Consider the following 15,267-nt stretch of genomic DNA (forward strand, 5'->3'; position numbering starts at 1 on the left):
AACATTTATCTTCAAAATTATAAATGTCAAATGACTGAGTGCACTACATAAATTGGCACTTTTTTTTTCTTTTTGTTTTCTTTTTTTTTTCTTTTTTAAAGGGGGTCTTTATTCTATGTTCTTTTTCTCTTCGTTATGATGACCGATCAAATGGGAAACTAGCCAGTGACTGTCACATACAGATGTGTTACTGGTTTCTATCCAATTCCTAAGTGACACTGTTGTTCCGTGCTTGGCACACCAGGCACTGAATCTCCATAAATAATTATTCTGATGTCAGAGATGCAGGATTGCAGCTCCATTCAGAGAGTCTGCCAGGCATGGGGTGTGGGCAGATGAAGGGTGCTTCTATTTACACACAAAAATCTTTGTCATCAGCCAAGAGCAACGAGAAAGGAAATACAGAGAGAACATGACAATTTAATGAGGATTTGTTCCTTTGGGGGGAAGAAGGTGGGGCTGAAAGCACAATGGTGGGATGCTGGGATTATAGCAGTTTATATCATACCTCTTTAGGAAATTAATAGTGAGTATTTGCCCTCACTACCATCAAAACTACCTATTTTACATGTGCAGCATGAACTTTAATACCTGGGAAAGAAAAGGAAGGAAGCATAAGGGAAAAAAGAAAATACTGTCATCTAAACCAATTTTGATTGAATGGTGAGGAAAATACATAAGAAAAACTTGTAAGGAGCAATGACCTGTATCACTCTGCATTTTTATTTACATATAGATACAAAAGAAAAAAAGGCAGATACACCTATGGTCAAGGCAGATAAACCTATGAAGAGGAGTTTCTTCTCCAAGGCTGCTATCCTGCTGCTACACAGGTAGGAGAACTGGCTTCCACTCAACTGCTTATTCTACCACACACACATGAGGCTGGAATTTCATTCTTGTTGCATCCCTCATGCCCTGCAAGCCCATCTAGACAGGGAAGGAGAAAAAAAACTTGGATGACACCACAGTACTCAGGATAGAGTAGCCCTAAACTCTTCTCTGAGTCATGTTATTCAAGTTACATCACTCCTTACTCTCCTCTTATATTAGGACTATGACGTTACTGAAGACTGAGTGAACCCCAGCATATCCAGTTGTTCCCCGTACAAGCTTCTCCATGACTGTTCACCCATGCTGCTGCTCTCCATGCTTGCTGGCATCTTCTTTTTCAATGGGAGAATCAGAACTGCAAATATACCCAAGACACAGGCACACCATGGGTTTATACAGTGATAAAACGATGTTCTATCATCTTTCCCTCTTCCTTTCCAAATACTAACACCATGTTTTATTTATTTGACTGAGACTGAGCACATGTTTTCTTAGAACTACCTCTTAAGAACAGTCATCTTAATACTATTTAAGCTTAGTTCTTAGATCAGGGTCTTTTTCTGGAAAATAAGCCCACTATTATATACATCAGCTTCATCAATTAACTCAGAAACCCAGGACAGCTATAAAACATATAGAATCATCTTAATTTCACAACATCCTGGCTTACATGGAAGTATTTCAGAAAAAGATCGTTTAATTATGAATGCTGGCAGCAGAAATCACCTCCAACAATAGGTAGGGTGATTAAGGTTGGGAAGAAAAGATGAAGCACATGGACATACCCTTCTCTAGTTACTTTTATGAACTATGGAGTCCAAAGACTACAAATGAAAGATTGTATTACCACTCCTAATTAGAAGTCACTAAGATTCACTCTGCTTCTTTATCTGGGCTTAATTAGCGGCCCCAATACCTTTCTCATGTCTTCTGAAAGGTCAAATGTGTAAATGTGTTTCTGAGCTGCTTGACAAACAAAAGCAAGGTAGATGAGAAATAAAAATTTGTTAAATATTAATGAAAACCAGTGTTTTGAACTCAGGAAAAATGAAACAGATCCCTTTTCTGCCCCAGGAGGAAGGTCCATGTGAGTGGGGAAACAAAAATATTCCTTTATATACGTGTGTGTACACATAACTATCCACATCAAACTGAACATATTTCAAAGCTTACATTGTCTCCAAACCATGAGGTATTTATATTTTTTCACTGATGCATTCATTTCACAGCCTAAACTTATAATTTCCACTGCATAGAACTACCCTTGTGAAAATGTATTCCAGTGAGATGAGGACAGAGCGGGGGCAGGGGGGAAGATGTATGTGAAATTCCTGAAACGCTATAGCAACTCAGTATTTGTTGGGATTCCATTCAAAGAAGTCATATGAAGCCTTCGGAGAGCTGGCATGCAAACAGTTTCAGTTATGATGGTTTGTCATTCAACAAATCAGTCAGAATTAAAATAATCTGACTGCAGCTTTGAAGTGACTTGCAGACATGTCTACTAGGATGTGTTGGTTATTAAGCAAAGAAATTTTGCTACTGATATTAGAGCACATTAAAAATATCTCTTGCAGAGCAAGATTTGAGGGAGAGAAAACGGTTGGGGAAGAAAATTATACTCATTAATAACAAGTCTATAACCAGATTATAAAACAAACATGCCAGCTTCAAACAAAGAATTCCCCTGACTGTTAATGTATTAAATACCTAACTCACTTTAATCATCTGAACAAAACAAAACCATGGAGAATACCAGAGCACAAGTTTTGTTTAATAGCAGGTCAATTAATTTTTAGGTTATAAATAACTTTGATCACTGCACACACCAAAGGCATAAAACACTTCCTAGGACAGCCCTTTAGGTAAAATACGCAGATCAGGATTCAGTATGAACTTCAGTATTTTAAAACATGAACAAAACATAGTTCGGAAAGTATTCAGTTTTGACTCATATATGGGAATAAAATGGATGACTCAGGAGTAACACGCCAAATTCTAAATAAGCATTCAGAAACAGGAATACCGCACTTGCATAAGGTACTATGCCTCAGAAAATTAATAAAATAAAAAAAGAGGCCATGTATCTGTAGCTTGCAAGTGGTCACTGTTAAAGCAAAAATACTCTCCATGACGGCAAACACTAGCTGCTCATCCACCTACCTTTACTTCCAAAATTATAAAACGTCAGATAGAGTGCATTCACAAAGTTACAAAAATTGCACCCTGCCTCCACCCCACCCCCAAAAAAGGGAGGGGGTTAAGTGTACCTTTCCTTTTTAAAATCAGGAACATGGAACTAGAAAGGACCACCTGCATCTTCTCCTATCTCAGGCATCACTTCATCCAGTTATTCCACAAACTTAATGGATTTCATGTTTGAAGAACTTCCCTCTTTGGAAGGCTCCTTTTTTGAGTCTGGTTGTCCCAAAAACATAGGAAATTTTTTCTTCCTATTTCCAGCCCCAATTTATTCATAGCAATTTAAATAATAGCCTTCCTTCAGGTAATAGCATACAAGTGTGATCTTGATAAAAATGAAACTAACATGTCACAGCTTCCTGTATTTTCAGCAAATAGTTCAGTCAACCCTAAAATCTTGTTCCTACACGCTGGAGTTAAAAGTTCAACTCATTGGCTGCAACAGATGTCTACCCACATCCTTAAACAGACAACTAACTTGCCTGGTGCTGTCAGAGAAGTCTACAGATGCCTGACACAACATTGGAACTTTAAATATGCAAGAGCCTACATTCCCTATCCAAGGCAAATGCCTTTTATATAGATTTCACAATAGAAGTTATTTGTGTAAGAAGAAGAAAGCTGACAGCTAATACAGCTATTCCAAGATTATCTTGTTAGAGGTGTTTTGCCCACATTTCTTTTAACTCTATTTTTTTTAATATTTTGTCTTTCCCAGTGACTTTAAAAGCAGAGATAATGAAGCAATTCGTTGCATGCAGGGGAAAAAAAGGGTTAAAGCTTGCAGCCACTTCCGAAAGTTTAAAAGGCTATGACCTTGGCTAACAATATTTGTAATTTCTATGGTGTTGTTGACTCTGACTACAATTTTCACATCTACATAAATATATACATACACATATATGCACGCATATATATGTATTTTATATGCACAGACTTGTGTAAGCCTAACGTTGCCACTTTTACATCATTTTACTAAGTAACACAAAGCATGCTTATATCATTTAATGTATCCAAATGTAACAAATTTTATGGGCAACAACTGCATGCAGCCATTAAAAGGCTTAACTTGCATTACACAAAATGAGTATACTTTTTCCTGGTGAAGATGCATAGTTACACGTTCAACTTCTTTGATTTTATGACTGGAATCCCTCTACCCTTCCCAAAGGCAACCTTAAAAACTTGTTTTCCCAGCTCCCAAAAGGCACGCTCTTCAAGTTGTTGGATTAATACTTTACTCACCAATGCTACTCAGAGAACTGCTGCTTTCAGAATCTGAGGGCATTATGGACAGCACACTGTAAGTAGACCCTAAAATTAGAAAAATAAAGACAGTGTTACTTTTTTCTTTTCCTTTCCCCAAACCAAGCTAACCATTCATTTTCTTGATACTGTAGATGCCAAACAAATTAAATTAGAGAACACGTCACTAACGCATAAAAATCTAACAGGAAAAGTATAATTTGTAAATGAACATCGCACTGTGCGCTGAGTAGGAAATCATTTTGGATGAAATGGTAAAAAAGAGTTCAGCAAAATCCTGAACTAATACAGTGGTTATTTCGGATACACTGAAAATACAGAGTTTCATCTCTACGTTGTGAAGATTATGAGCAATACCTGTGACAATAGTCAGAATCTATTTTGGTTTCTTATCTTTTTACATGTACCAGCTCCTATTTCATTCTGTAACTTGATTTGTATTCTTATCCTCAAACTTCCTTAAGACTTAGAAATTTCATTTCACTGGTAAATAAATTTTGCTTGCATCCATTTGCAAATTTCAGTATCTGACCATAAAAGCAAGGACCTACAAAGCTATCTGCTGTTACTGATGATAGCAAGTTTTTTCATGTATTTATAGATGAGTAGACAGAGGCGCCTTTTAATTTAGTTATTTTAGAAGTATGCTAGATTTTACTTACCAGAAGAACTAGAAAAACAGGTTCTACTTCAAAACCTTACAAACTAAACAGCTCCACCATCCCTCACAAACAGGATAAAAGTGCCGCAGTAGAGACAGGGAGTGATGATGTGCAAAAGCGATTTGAAATCTGGTCCATTTTCAGCACTAGCCAGGATGTGAGACCTGTCTTCACAACAGCCAAGCTCAAAGACAGTTTTGATACTTTCAGGAGCTGCCTTTCCTATAGTCCTCCTTATGTTTCAATATTTGTTCCTTCCAGTCTCTTTGAAATTAAGAAATAAAAGCTGAGAAGCAGCATGAGATTAAACATATGGACCTACCTTTGAAATAGATTAAAGAATGGACAGGCTGGAAAATAAGAAAGAAATCCTAGGGTTTGTTCATCTCCTCTCCTTCTTATTAGAAAAAGACATGACATCTGTAACTACCACAGTGTTAGATGAAGGAAAGACAAGATGTGATAAAATAAGTTTACTAACAACACAAGCAGTAACAGGCAAAGTGAATCAAAAAAAGCACACACACTTAGGGCCTGATCTTCAGCTAGTAAAAGTGACATGGACCCCAACTTTAATGGGGTGTGTTTATTTATCTTGACAAAGAATGAGGCTCCTACATTTGATAAAAGGAGTGATGTCTAGGCAAAAGCAAACTTAAACAAGTACTGGAATGCAAGGAAAACTCCCTCTATGCAAATCCTCCAGTTTTATTAGGAGACATTGCAGAAAGTAAGTACCAGAAAAGGAAATTAATCTTGAAGTAGACTGTTTAACCTGACAAATCCCTGTGAAAAATGATTCAAAATGCATTGGTTACAAATAATTCTAGTTGATTGTATGGAATGTAAGGTTTTTTTGTTCTGATTTTTAAATAAAACATATGACAAGCATGTCACTGACACACGGGCTTCATGAAAAAAAAATCTGCTGTGCATTTTTGCTTCCATTTCAAACATTTCCACAGAACGATTTAAGCTGTGTTCCTATTTCATTAACGCTTATTAAAAGCAAAATAATTTCTGCATTAATTAAAATCAACCTCTTTGCATATTCTAAACTCATATGACTCGTATTTCTTGTAGTCTGGACTAGAAGGATTAGAATCATAAGGGAAGCTGAAAAAAGCAGATCAATATCCTAAAGTAGAACATGACAGACAACGTGTACTGAGATGGTATCAAAACTGTGTGGGACTCAAGCACAATAAAACCGTGTGCCAAGAAGTGACACTTCATTATACTCGGCAATTTAAGGCAAAATTTCCCAGTTCCTCTAAAAGATTACAGAGGAATCCCATACCTAAGCAAACTTCTACTGATCATTAGCTGCTTTCGCTTCTTTTTAAGAGCGGAGAGAGAAAAAACTCAAAACCTTGTCATCTTAGCTGATCTTGCTTTTATTTATCATCAAGAAGCATTGATCCTCTCTGTCTTCTTTTCCTGCGTTAAAAGCCAGAGCCAGGACTTAAAACAAGTTAAATTCTGCTCTCTGGAATAGATAGAAAAGTTTTGTGAAGCTGACTTCATCAACAGAGAGATTAGACCAGATTTGTAAACGCAAGATCCAGTATGCATGGCAAGTTATCACAAGAAAACGTACAATTGTGAAGAGAGGAAGAATCATCTGACCCATTCATAATTCCTCACTTCTAACAGGAAAAAAAAAAAAAATCTAGTAGCATTTGTTTGGCTTCCAAGGCTGGCTGTGGGTGTGTTTAGTTTTGGTTTGGTTTTAAACTACACATGCGCCACCTTTGTCATCAGAAGCAGCATTAGTAAGCATCAGAAGCAATAACCAGAGGACTCTACATAGCTTTCACAATATTAAAATTCATCTTTAGGTACTGAACTGATACACATCCACATACCCAATTCAGGCTAGAATAGCATCGTACTTGACGTATTCCGCTTGACCAAACTAGCAGTACCTCAGTAGTACCTGAAAACGCTCCAAGACAGAGTTTTCCTACTCTATAGGATGCCTCCTGACATAAACAAAAATGCTGAAAACCACCCTAACACAAATTCAGATACAGGCAAAAAGGCAAGGAAAAAGGCACAAGCTGGCTTCTATAACCAAAGGCACTAGAACATCCTGTTTATTCACGAGCTACACAACCATGGTATTTTAAGAAATTTGTTGCAAAACCACCCCCCTCCCTCTCCCCTTTGCTGAGCAATTTTCCACTTTATTTCAAATTCTTGAAACTTTCTGACTGTCCATCTTGTCAAATTGCACAAAAAATAAGATCAGAACACAAAACCCAATAAGAAGCCATGACTACTTTTCCAGGTTCGTGTTGAAAGTGCTTCACACCTAGGGATTCACATGCCTTTCACCATACTTTTCCAAATATTTTCATACTTGTCCTCTAGTATTCACCTCGCATGCCAAAGTTCCCCAATACAAAAACTTCCTACATTTGATCTCAATTCACTGACTCACAACAATTGCTGACATTCTTTAAGTTCAAAATTACAACTCGAAATTACAGGATTCTGAGAAAAACAGTAGATACTACTCATACTTCATTAAAAAAAAAAGTGACCTGTCTTTTACAGATACACATCCATACAGAGAGGAAAAAGAGCACAAGCATCCTGTCTTTGCATGGCAGACTTGCTTTTGGGGCATTTCTTTTTTGCTCATCCAGATTTAAGCTTTGGATCGGTTCCTGGCTATATTAAACAGCTTTGGCAGAGCAGAGGGATTTAGAAACTGCAATGGTATATACTAGAGAATCTTAAGAATCCCATTTCCTTCTATTTTTAACAATTAGAGCATGTCAAATATCCTTAAGTTATTACTGTCTTCATTAGTCAGATGACAGGAAGGCCACTTAAAAACTCGCAAATTCAGGAAAGGAACTAGTTGCTTAACTGTAGAAGCCGCTTCCAGGGACAGCGGAGGAACTGGATTCTAATTTGCCTCCATCTTTCACACTACATCCACACAGAAACAGTGATATATATTTCCCTCGTTAAGACAGATAATGATGGTGGAGGGGAAAAAAAAAAAAAATCACATGTCCTAACAAGACACCAACTGTCTAACCAAACAATTTCCTCATCAGCAATGCCAAAACTAGACTTATAGAATTAAATTACTAGCACAAAATAAAACCAGAACATTTTTCTCTTCTGTATTTTTAATATTTGAATTGTGAAACACCACATAACACTGGGCATCACCTGTACTTCAAGGAGAGACTTAAAAAGACAAGCCAGCTAATTTCAAAGCAAAGCCTCCAAAACAAGCTTGCACTTAGTACCTTCTGTAAGAAAGCAGCACAAAGGATCAAGTAAAATATCTTCTAGGACTAAATGCTAAATTATTGAACGACTTTGGAGAAAAACACACTATGTTCAAATTTCATTATGTGGACATAACCTGAATGTCAGGGTTGCCATGGCTGCGTAGAACATTCTCCTCCTCCTCCATACAAATACAAGTATGTACATAAGTTCTGCTCATCACTCTAAAGCGTAGTGTATCCAAGGGGACTGTAGTGGCAAAATAAGATACAGGGACTCAGCTTCCCAGAATTCATTGCACATATGATTTCAATTTTTTTTTTTTCCAAAAGGTATGTTTTTCTCTCAAATATTTACAAAATTATATCTATAATTCAACTGAAGGCTATTTCATCTTGCAAAAATTTGCTGTATTAACTAAGTGACTGTGCAGGAATAAGAAGTATTACTCCCTCTGCTACACACCTTCAGCACAGGGCCAAAGAGGCAGGTATACTAAACCTGTTTCAGTGTGTGAAGAACCAGGGTTTAATTCAAGGAGCAGTAGGTGTTTCATCCCACTAGATGGGGAGTGCTCTGGTCTTAGCTGCACAGCTCTTGGCACATCACTCATCTTTAAGGATTGCATGAAGATCTGCAGTATGGCTGACTCCTAAATTAAGCATGTTTCCTAACTAAGAACACTTAGCTCATTGTAGGACTGAGCCTAGAAGAAACGTTTCTCCTGCTCAAATTTCTTTTGCTATGCTTCTGCTTTTAAGGATGACATTAAACGACTCTCTGTGCTCCCCTGCTGCGAATTTCCGTTGTTACTTAAACTCTGCTCTTCCTCCCACCTCCCTTCTCAGCACAGTGACTGCCAGCTGATTCAACTTCTTGTCAGCAAATGATTTTTCTGATGGAGGTTCAACGCACCAGATGAGAGGGCAGCGTGACAAACATTTGTTTATCCACATCTCTGTGAACCAAACCAAACTGACTTTGGCAGGACTCCTACTTGCTGGGGGGGAGCGAAAAAGTTTGATTAAAACTGGGAATGACCCAGATTACAACGTTCCCATTGCCTTTACAACAAACAAAACTGCCCAAGTAGCTCAAGATCACATGGATCTGCCATGCTCTATCTCTGAGGCTCTTCTTTTCCTGGCAGCCTGTGCAGCCAGGTTTGTCAGAAACCGTAAAGACACAGCTATTCTTGAAAGCTGTGTGATGTTCAGGTGCTAAATTCTGACCTCACGCAAAACCTTCAGTTGGGTATTTGCATCCATCCATGTCATTTATTTCAGATGTTTCACATTTATCTTTAAGGATATAAGTAACTCCAAGAACAAAGGTACAAACTTAGCAGTAAAACAGTAGTATGGGTCATCTCAGAAAAAGTTTGCCATCTCTTTCTCCACCTGCTTTTAAACATGGCTTTACTACTTATTCTGCACACCTACAGTTCCTTAATAGTGTGCCCTGCAGCATAAAATCCTCTTATTTTTAGGACAGCATGAAAACTAAATTAACATTAAACAGCTTTTTAAATAATCAAGCAGCTAAAAATTTTTAATTTTTATTTCCCAAATGTCTCGGTCTATAACAGTTTCACAGAGACAGTGAGGATTAAAAAGTTTATTTTTCTTTTACAATGGGGAAGACATTTTACAACAATCTATTTATGAAATATTAAGATATTAAAAGTGTGGTTTTGGAAGAGATAGATATTTTAGTGCTTAAGCCATCTTTCAATTTCAAGCAATTAAGAACAAACTCTTGTTAAGGACAGAAGAGTCCTTAACACATGAACAAGGACTTTGGCACCTTTCTCTGAAACATTTAGTAAAAACCAGCACTGGTGACAGAATAAGAAGTCAGGTTCATTCTAATTTAATATGATAATTTCTGTGTAGGTTTAGATTCAGAAAAGTTAAGTAACCTGCTGGAGGCCAGAGACATCGGTAAAGAAGGCTGGAGTTCAGGTGCTTAAGTTCCTAGTTGTCAGTCATACAGTCAAGTAGATCATTTGATCTTCAGCTGTTAAAAACATCACTAGAGAGAAATATCTGTAAAATTCCTATTTCTAAGCAACATCTGTTCAAAACACTTCATAGTAGAATAAACCCACAGGCTGATATTTCTAAATATGCATTCCTAAGAATACCCTCTCCAGCAACATCTATACCTACTCATTGCTATAGATACTTTTTTCTTTAGCCAGGAAGCAATGCAGTGAGTTATATTGAAAAGAATTTACAACCTATCTTTAAGAGAAATCTAAGTCACTGAACTATTGTTGTGCATCTTACTACAACGTGAATTATGAAAGGAAGCAGATGGTGGTTCCTTCAATAAAAAAAGCAGAAGAGGGGCACTGAGAAAGGTAAGAGGAAAGGGCAAGAGACAAGAAAATGAGGTAGTTCATCTTTCTACATTATCACTTCACCATTAGGATACACTTGCTGCTGTCCACATACTTATTAACATCCTCTTTTCACACAAAGCAGCACAGAAAAGATTAAAAAATCTTTACAGATCTGAATTTGCATAGTTTGATTCACAAAACACACATGGACATGATGCTCTAATAATGCCTTAAAGAGATGGGACAGAAGCAATTTTTAAGAGCCAAATTACCTTGAAGTTTTATTAGCAGGATAGCAGCTATTACCAACTGGTAATTGGAAGCAAAGAGGTACACAAACTTAAGACTGCTTAAAAAAAAATGGAAAAAGACACGCCCAAGTATATCAGGTCAGCTAGAAATAATGCCCCTTGCTACCTTCCAATCTTTCATTTCTTTCTTCACAATTTATAAAATGACTAATTTAATCTCTTGCACTCTGTGAAACCGCATCAGAAGCGATTAAATATATCTGCTGGAGCAGCAGGAGCAAAGATGCAATCGTAATTGCTGCTGCTATTACTTATTCAAAAAGTCCTGCAGCAATTCAGGATCTGAACGAGAAACAACTGCTTTAACCTTTGTCATCTTGTTTTTTGACTGGGATGGCTTTTAACTCCACTTTAGTGAGTGCATTTTGTCTTGACAAGTCATTTGTCTCCAACACTCCATTTCAGCTGAGGAGAACTACAACAGCAAATGACCATGCCCTCCTTTTACAGCTCTGAATTTCCATTAGGTAGTGCAGCGAGATGGGCCATGATTTTTCAAGTTATTTTAAGGCTAACAGCAACATACCTAGCTACCGTGAAAATACCGGCATGCAAACTTACATTGCTCAGAATCTGGCGAAAGAACAACTTTTGGATTGTAGAGTTGCACGCACTGCCTTCACTGCTAACTTTCTTACAAGAGAAATGTGTATTTTTGCAGGCTAACACTCAGAAGGCAGAGAAAATAATAACTGGCTCAAGATTCTTTAACCTCAGCTTTTAGTACACATAGGAAAAAGCTGCATTTAAAGTCAAGTCTTAGTAAAACTGCAATGCAGGTAGATGAAACAAACTGTCACATATTTCAGCTCATGTGGATTATACAAGGTGGTCCTTGCATTATTACCACTGCAGCAGTGCCGTCTTCTGTTCTAAAGATGTCATGTGGTATTACAGCTGACTACCTTATCAAACAAATACAGAAATCCTTTTTATGAATTACTTTTAATATAGCTGCTTTAACAACACCAGTTAACCTATTCTGGGAAAACCCATCTCTATTGCACTGATAAAAAGGCAGTGTACCCGTTAATTTGTTCTCACTTCTAGCCATCAGGAACATTACATTTGTTGGCTGGATTATGTATGATAAGCCAAAGGCGGGGGGGGGCGGGAGAAGAGAGAAAACATAATAGCATTTTACTTTTTTAACAAGCTTCCTGCTATCTCAAACTCTGTTTCTCTTAAAGTTATCTTCTTAATCTAGATTACTCATGAAACTATACATAAGAGGATATAATTAATTTCATTTTTAAGGTAGAGAGATGTAAATTTTCATTAAGCCGCCCAGATGACTAAGATGCAATAGAGGACGTTCACCAATCCCTATCCCTCTAGGAAAGGAAATCGGATAACATAGGGCCTAAATCCACTTGGTAAGCACATGCTCCTTCAGTACTCCATCTGCACAGTGTCCAGCAAAATGGCATTCTGATCATTTGCTGGATATTCCAGGTATTGCTGAAGGGACCAAGGCTTCTTCAGCTGAGCAGCGCAATGATGGCAGTCACCAGAAAGCAGCAGGCCCTCACAGACGGACAGAACCTTGAGCACTGTGCTTTTTGTCCCTACAGCCATCGATAAGATGCCATGTCCAACAGGGAGCAGCTACAGATTCCTGTTCCTGGACACACATGGCAGTGAGAGAGCATCAGCACACCACCCATCTACCTCACTCAGAAAGCACCTGCAAACTTCACTTTCTGTGTTCTCTGTATCAGTGCTCAAAGCGCATCCCAGTTCTGCCTACCCTAACACCTAGCCTGGTCTAATCTGGTCCCAGCTGCCTATTCCTCAACACTGTCCGAAGAGGTTGTGGTAAATCAGACCCGTCTACTTCTAAAAAGTTTCTCACCTGCCCTGTATCTAGATAATGATTGGTTTTCATCTGTCAGACATTTAGAAAATGTCATTTTCAAGGCCACTACTCAGTCTTTCTGATCCATTTTCTGAGTTTTATTGACAAGTATAGGGCAGATAAGAAGTTAGACATTCTGGCAAATAAGAAGTTAAGGAAAAGTCCAGGTACATTACTCTTGCTATGAATGGTCTCTATCCACAGGAACACACACTTCAAATCTGCTGAACCTGGTGCTGACTACTAAACCTCTTCTGGGCTGTAAATGCATAGTATGTGAAGAGCTAACTGGGCAGCTCCAGACACCAACATTGAAGAAGCAGAGACGTAATCTGGACTCCTCCTAGGCCATGACTGAAAGGTAGTATTGCTCACTAGAACTGCAGAAAAAAAACAGGTGAATTGGGAAATATGACAAGTCACCCAGAAAAGTCCACCCCAACCTCCTTTAACGCTGGGGTACAAGATTTTTAAGAACATCACCAAGTTGAGAGCTGAGTGACAATTCTTAAAAATAAGGAAATATTACAGATCCAATTTTATTCTGGAGGAAAGAGGGATAGACTCACAATACACCAAGTCACATGTCATTATTTGGGCTGGGAACAGACACCTCTTAGAATATCCTTCCCTCTCATTAAGCTTTGACAGAAATAGTATTCCTGAATGCCTTCAAATCTCCTTCCTAGCTTCTTCTAAGCCCAGATAATAATGTATTCACATCTATTTATCCTAGCACACTAACCAGTTCTTAAAGGTTGAAGAAAGGCTTGTTGGTTGTCCATTTTGTTATACAGCACTCATTCCAGGGAAACCTCATTTTGCAAAGTTATTTCGATATCTGGAGGCAATTCTTTACATCAAGCTATATTCCAGGAGCTTTGCAAGTAATCTGACTAAGATTTCTGGAGGATGACACCGTCTGCCATTTGCAACTGACCCTAGAAGATATAACTGAAAGGAAATTATGTTCAGAAAATACCCACATGCTATGCAGTCAAAATCAAGAAACTGTTGTGGGATGAAGGTGGTAAATGCTAGATCCCTGCAAATGCATTCTCAATCAGCAACAGTTGCCTTACTAAATTTGCAATGGTGACAATTAAGAAATCCAAACTTCATTTAGTTTGAACAGATACACACAGAACTTTGTAGCATATTATTTCATCAAATAATTGTACAGTCAGGTAATATGAATGGCAAAATAAAATTTAAAAAATAGCATTAACTCTACAACTAAATGCTATATTTAATATTTAATTTAAATTTTTGGAATTAAATCGAAGTAGCCACCTAATTATGTTTGTAAAGAGGCCATGCCATAAAAAAACCTACATGGAAGAACAAAGGAAAAAGCAACTACAGGCATTTAAAACTGCAGACACTGACATTCAAAAGACTAGAAATCTACCAGGTAACAAGGACAGCAAGCATCAATTCCTCAAGATTAGCCTCTTAAAGCATCCAGTCCTTTCATTAATTCACTGTACCTTGCAACCAGGTATTTCCACTGCAGAAGCAGCTGGGGGCATGCCTGGAACTGCGGGTGACAAGAGCATCCATCACGTGCCTAATCTGAGCTTTTTTCTAGCAATTCAAACTTCAGCCATAACAAACAAGCATTATGGTTCAAACTGGGGTTTTTTAGGACAAGTCATCAAGAACACACATCTATCTACACCCATCCATAAACATAGTCTAAATATAAGAGCTGATCTGCCTCAATGATAATGGTACAGTTAAAGCCACATAGCTTTCCTACCCTGCAGAGGCTTTTAAACAATGATAAACGGGTTTAACGTAGTTCTAGCTTACTCCTGTACAGCAGGAGAATTAGGCACACAAGGAAGAAAGCACCTGAACACAAAACACAACCACACCAAGGGGTTGTGCTATTTACAGCTCAGGGGGGGAAAAAAAAAAAAAGGCCACTTTTAGGCCAGTCCTTTGTGATTGCAAGCAGAAGAGTAACATATCAAAGTCCAAAGGCTTTTTTCCCTATACTCATAATATCTACCTTATCTAAACTTGCCCATGTACAATTTAATCTCGTAAAGCTATCTTCTCTGAATATCCTTCTGATTTCTACAGCCCTAGCATTACTGACAAGGACCAAACTTCTAACAGAAATAGAACAAAGTAGTTGGAACACCCTTCTCAAAAAGCAGACCCTGTTACTATTCACAAACTGAACCAGCAACTGATTGCAGAAGTTACTTTTACACAGTATCTCCTCATATGATGTTCTTCATATTAAATGCTATAAATAATAACTAATTAGGAAGACTTATGAGCCTGCTGTTTCTAGCCTGAATTCTCCATTTTCCTACAACTTGCAAACTAGCTCACATCTACTGCTCATAAGGACTGCAAAAGATGTATCATTACAATCATCCAAACTTGGACTGTGTGGGAGTCAATACTCAACAAACCTCCTTTGAAATTCAAGTGGCATTATGAGATTTGACTTTTTCAAACCATGCACCTCTAGAAAAAGTGATTCATGTTACTTGGTATGAAAGCTGGCATAAT

At 37.8% G+C, this 15,267-nt stretch overlaps 1 protein-coding gene across 1 annotated transcript in view; it reads right to left on the reverse strand.

Moving 5' to 3' along the window:
* DLG5 (discs, large homolog 5 (Drosophila)) overlaps positions 1-15,267 on the reverse strand; it is a 112,538-nt gene that overhangs the window by 66,665 nt on the left and 30,606 nt on the right. Inside the window, exon 2 of the mRNA XM_010567827.1 lies at positions 4,282-4,350. Within this exon, the coding sequence (XP_010566129.1) occupies positions 4,282-4,350 (69 nt within the window). The remainder of the gene's footprint in view (positions 1-4,281; positions 4,351-15,267) is intronic.

The sequence above is a fragment of the Haliaeetus leucocephalus genome, unplaced genomic scaffold, assembly GCF_000737465.1.
Source record: "Haliaeetus leucocephalus isolate CR32 unplaced genomic scaffold, Haliaeetus_leucocephalus-4.0 Scaffold229, whole genome shotgun sequence".
NCBI lineage: Eukaryota > Metazoa > Chordata > Aves > Accipitriformes > Accipitridae > Haliaeetus > Haliaeetus leucocephalus.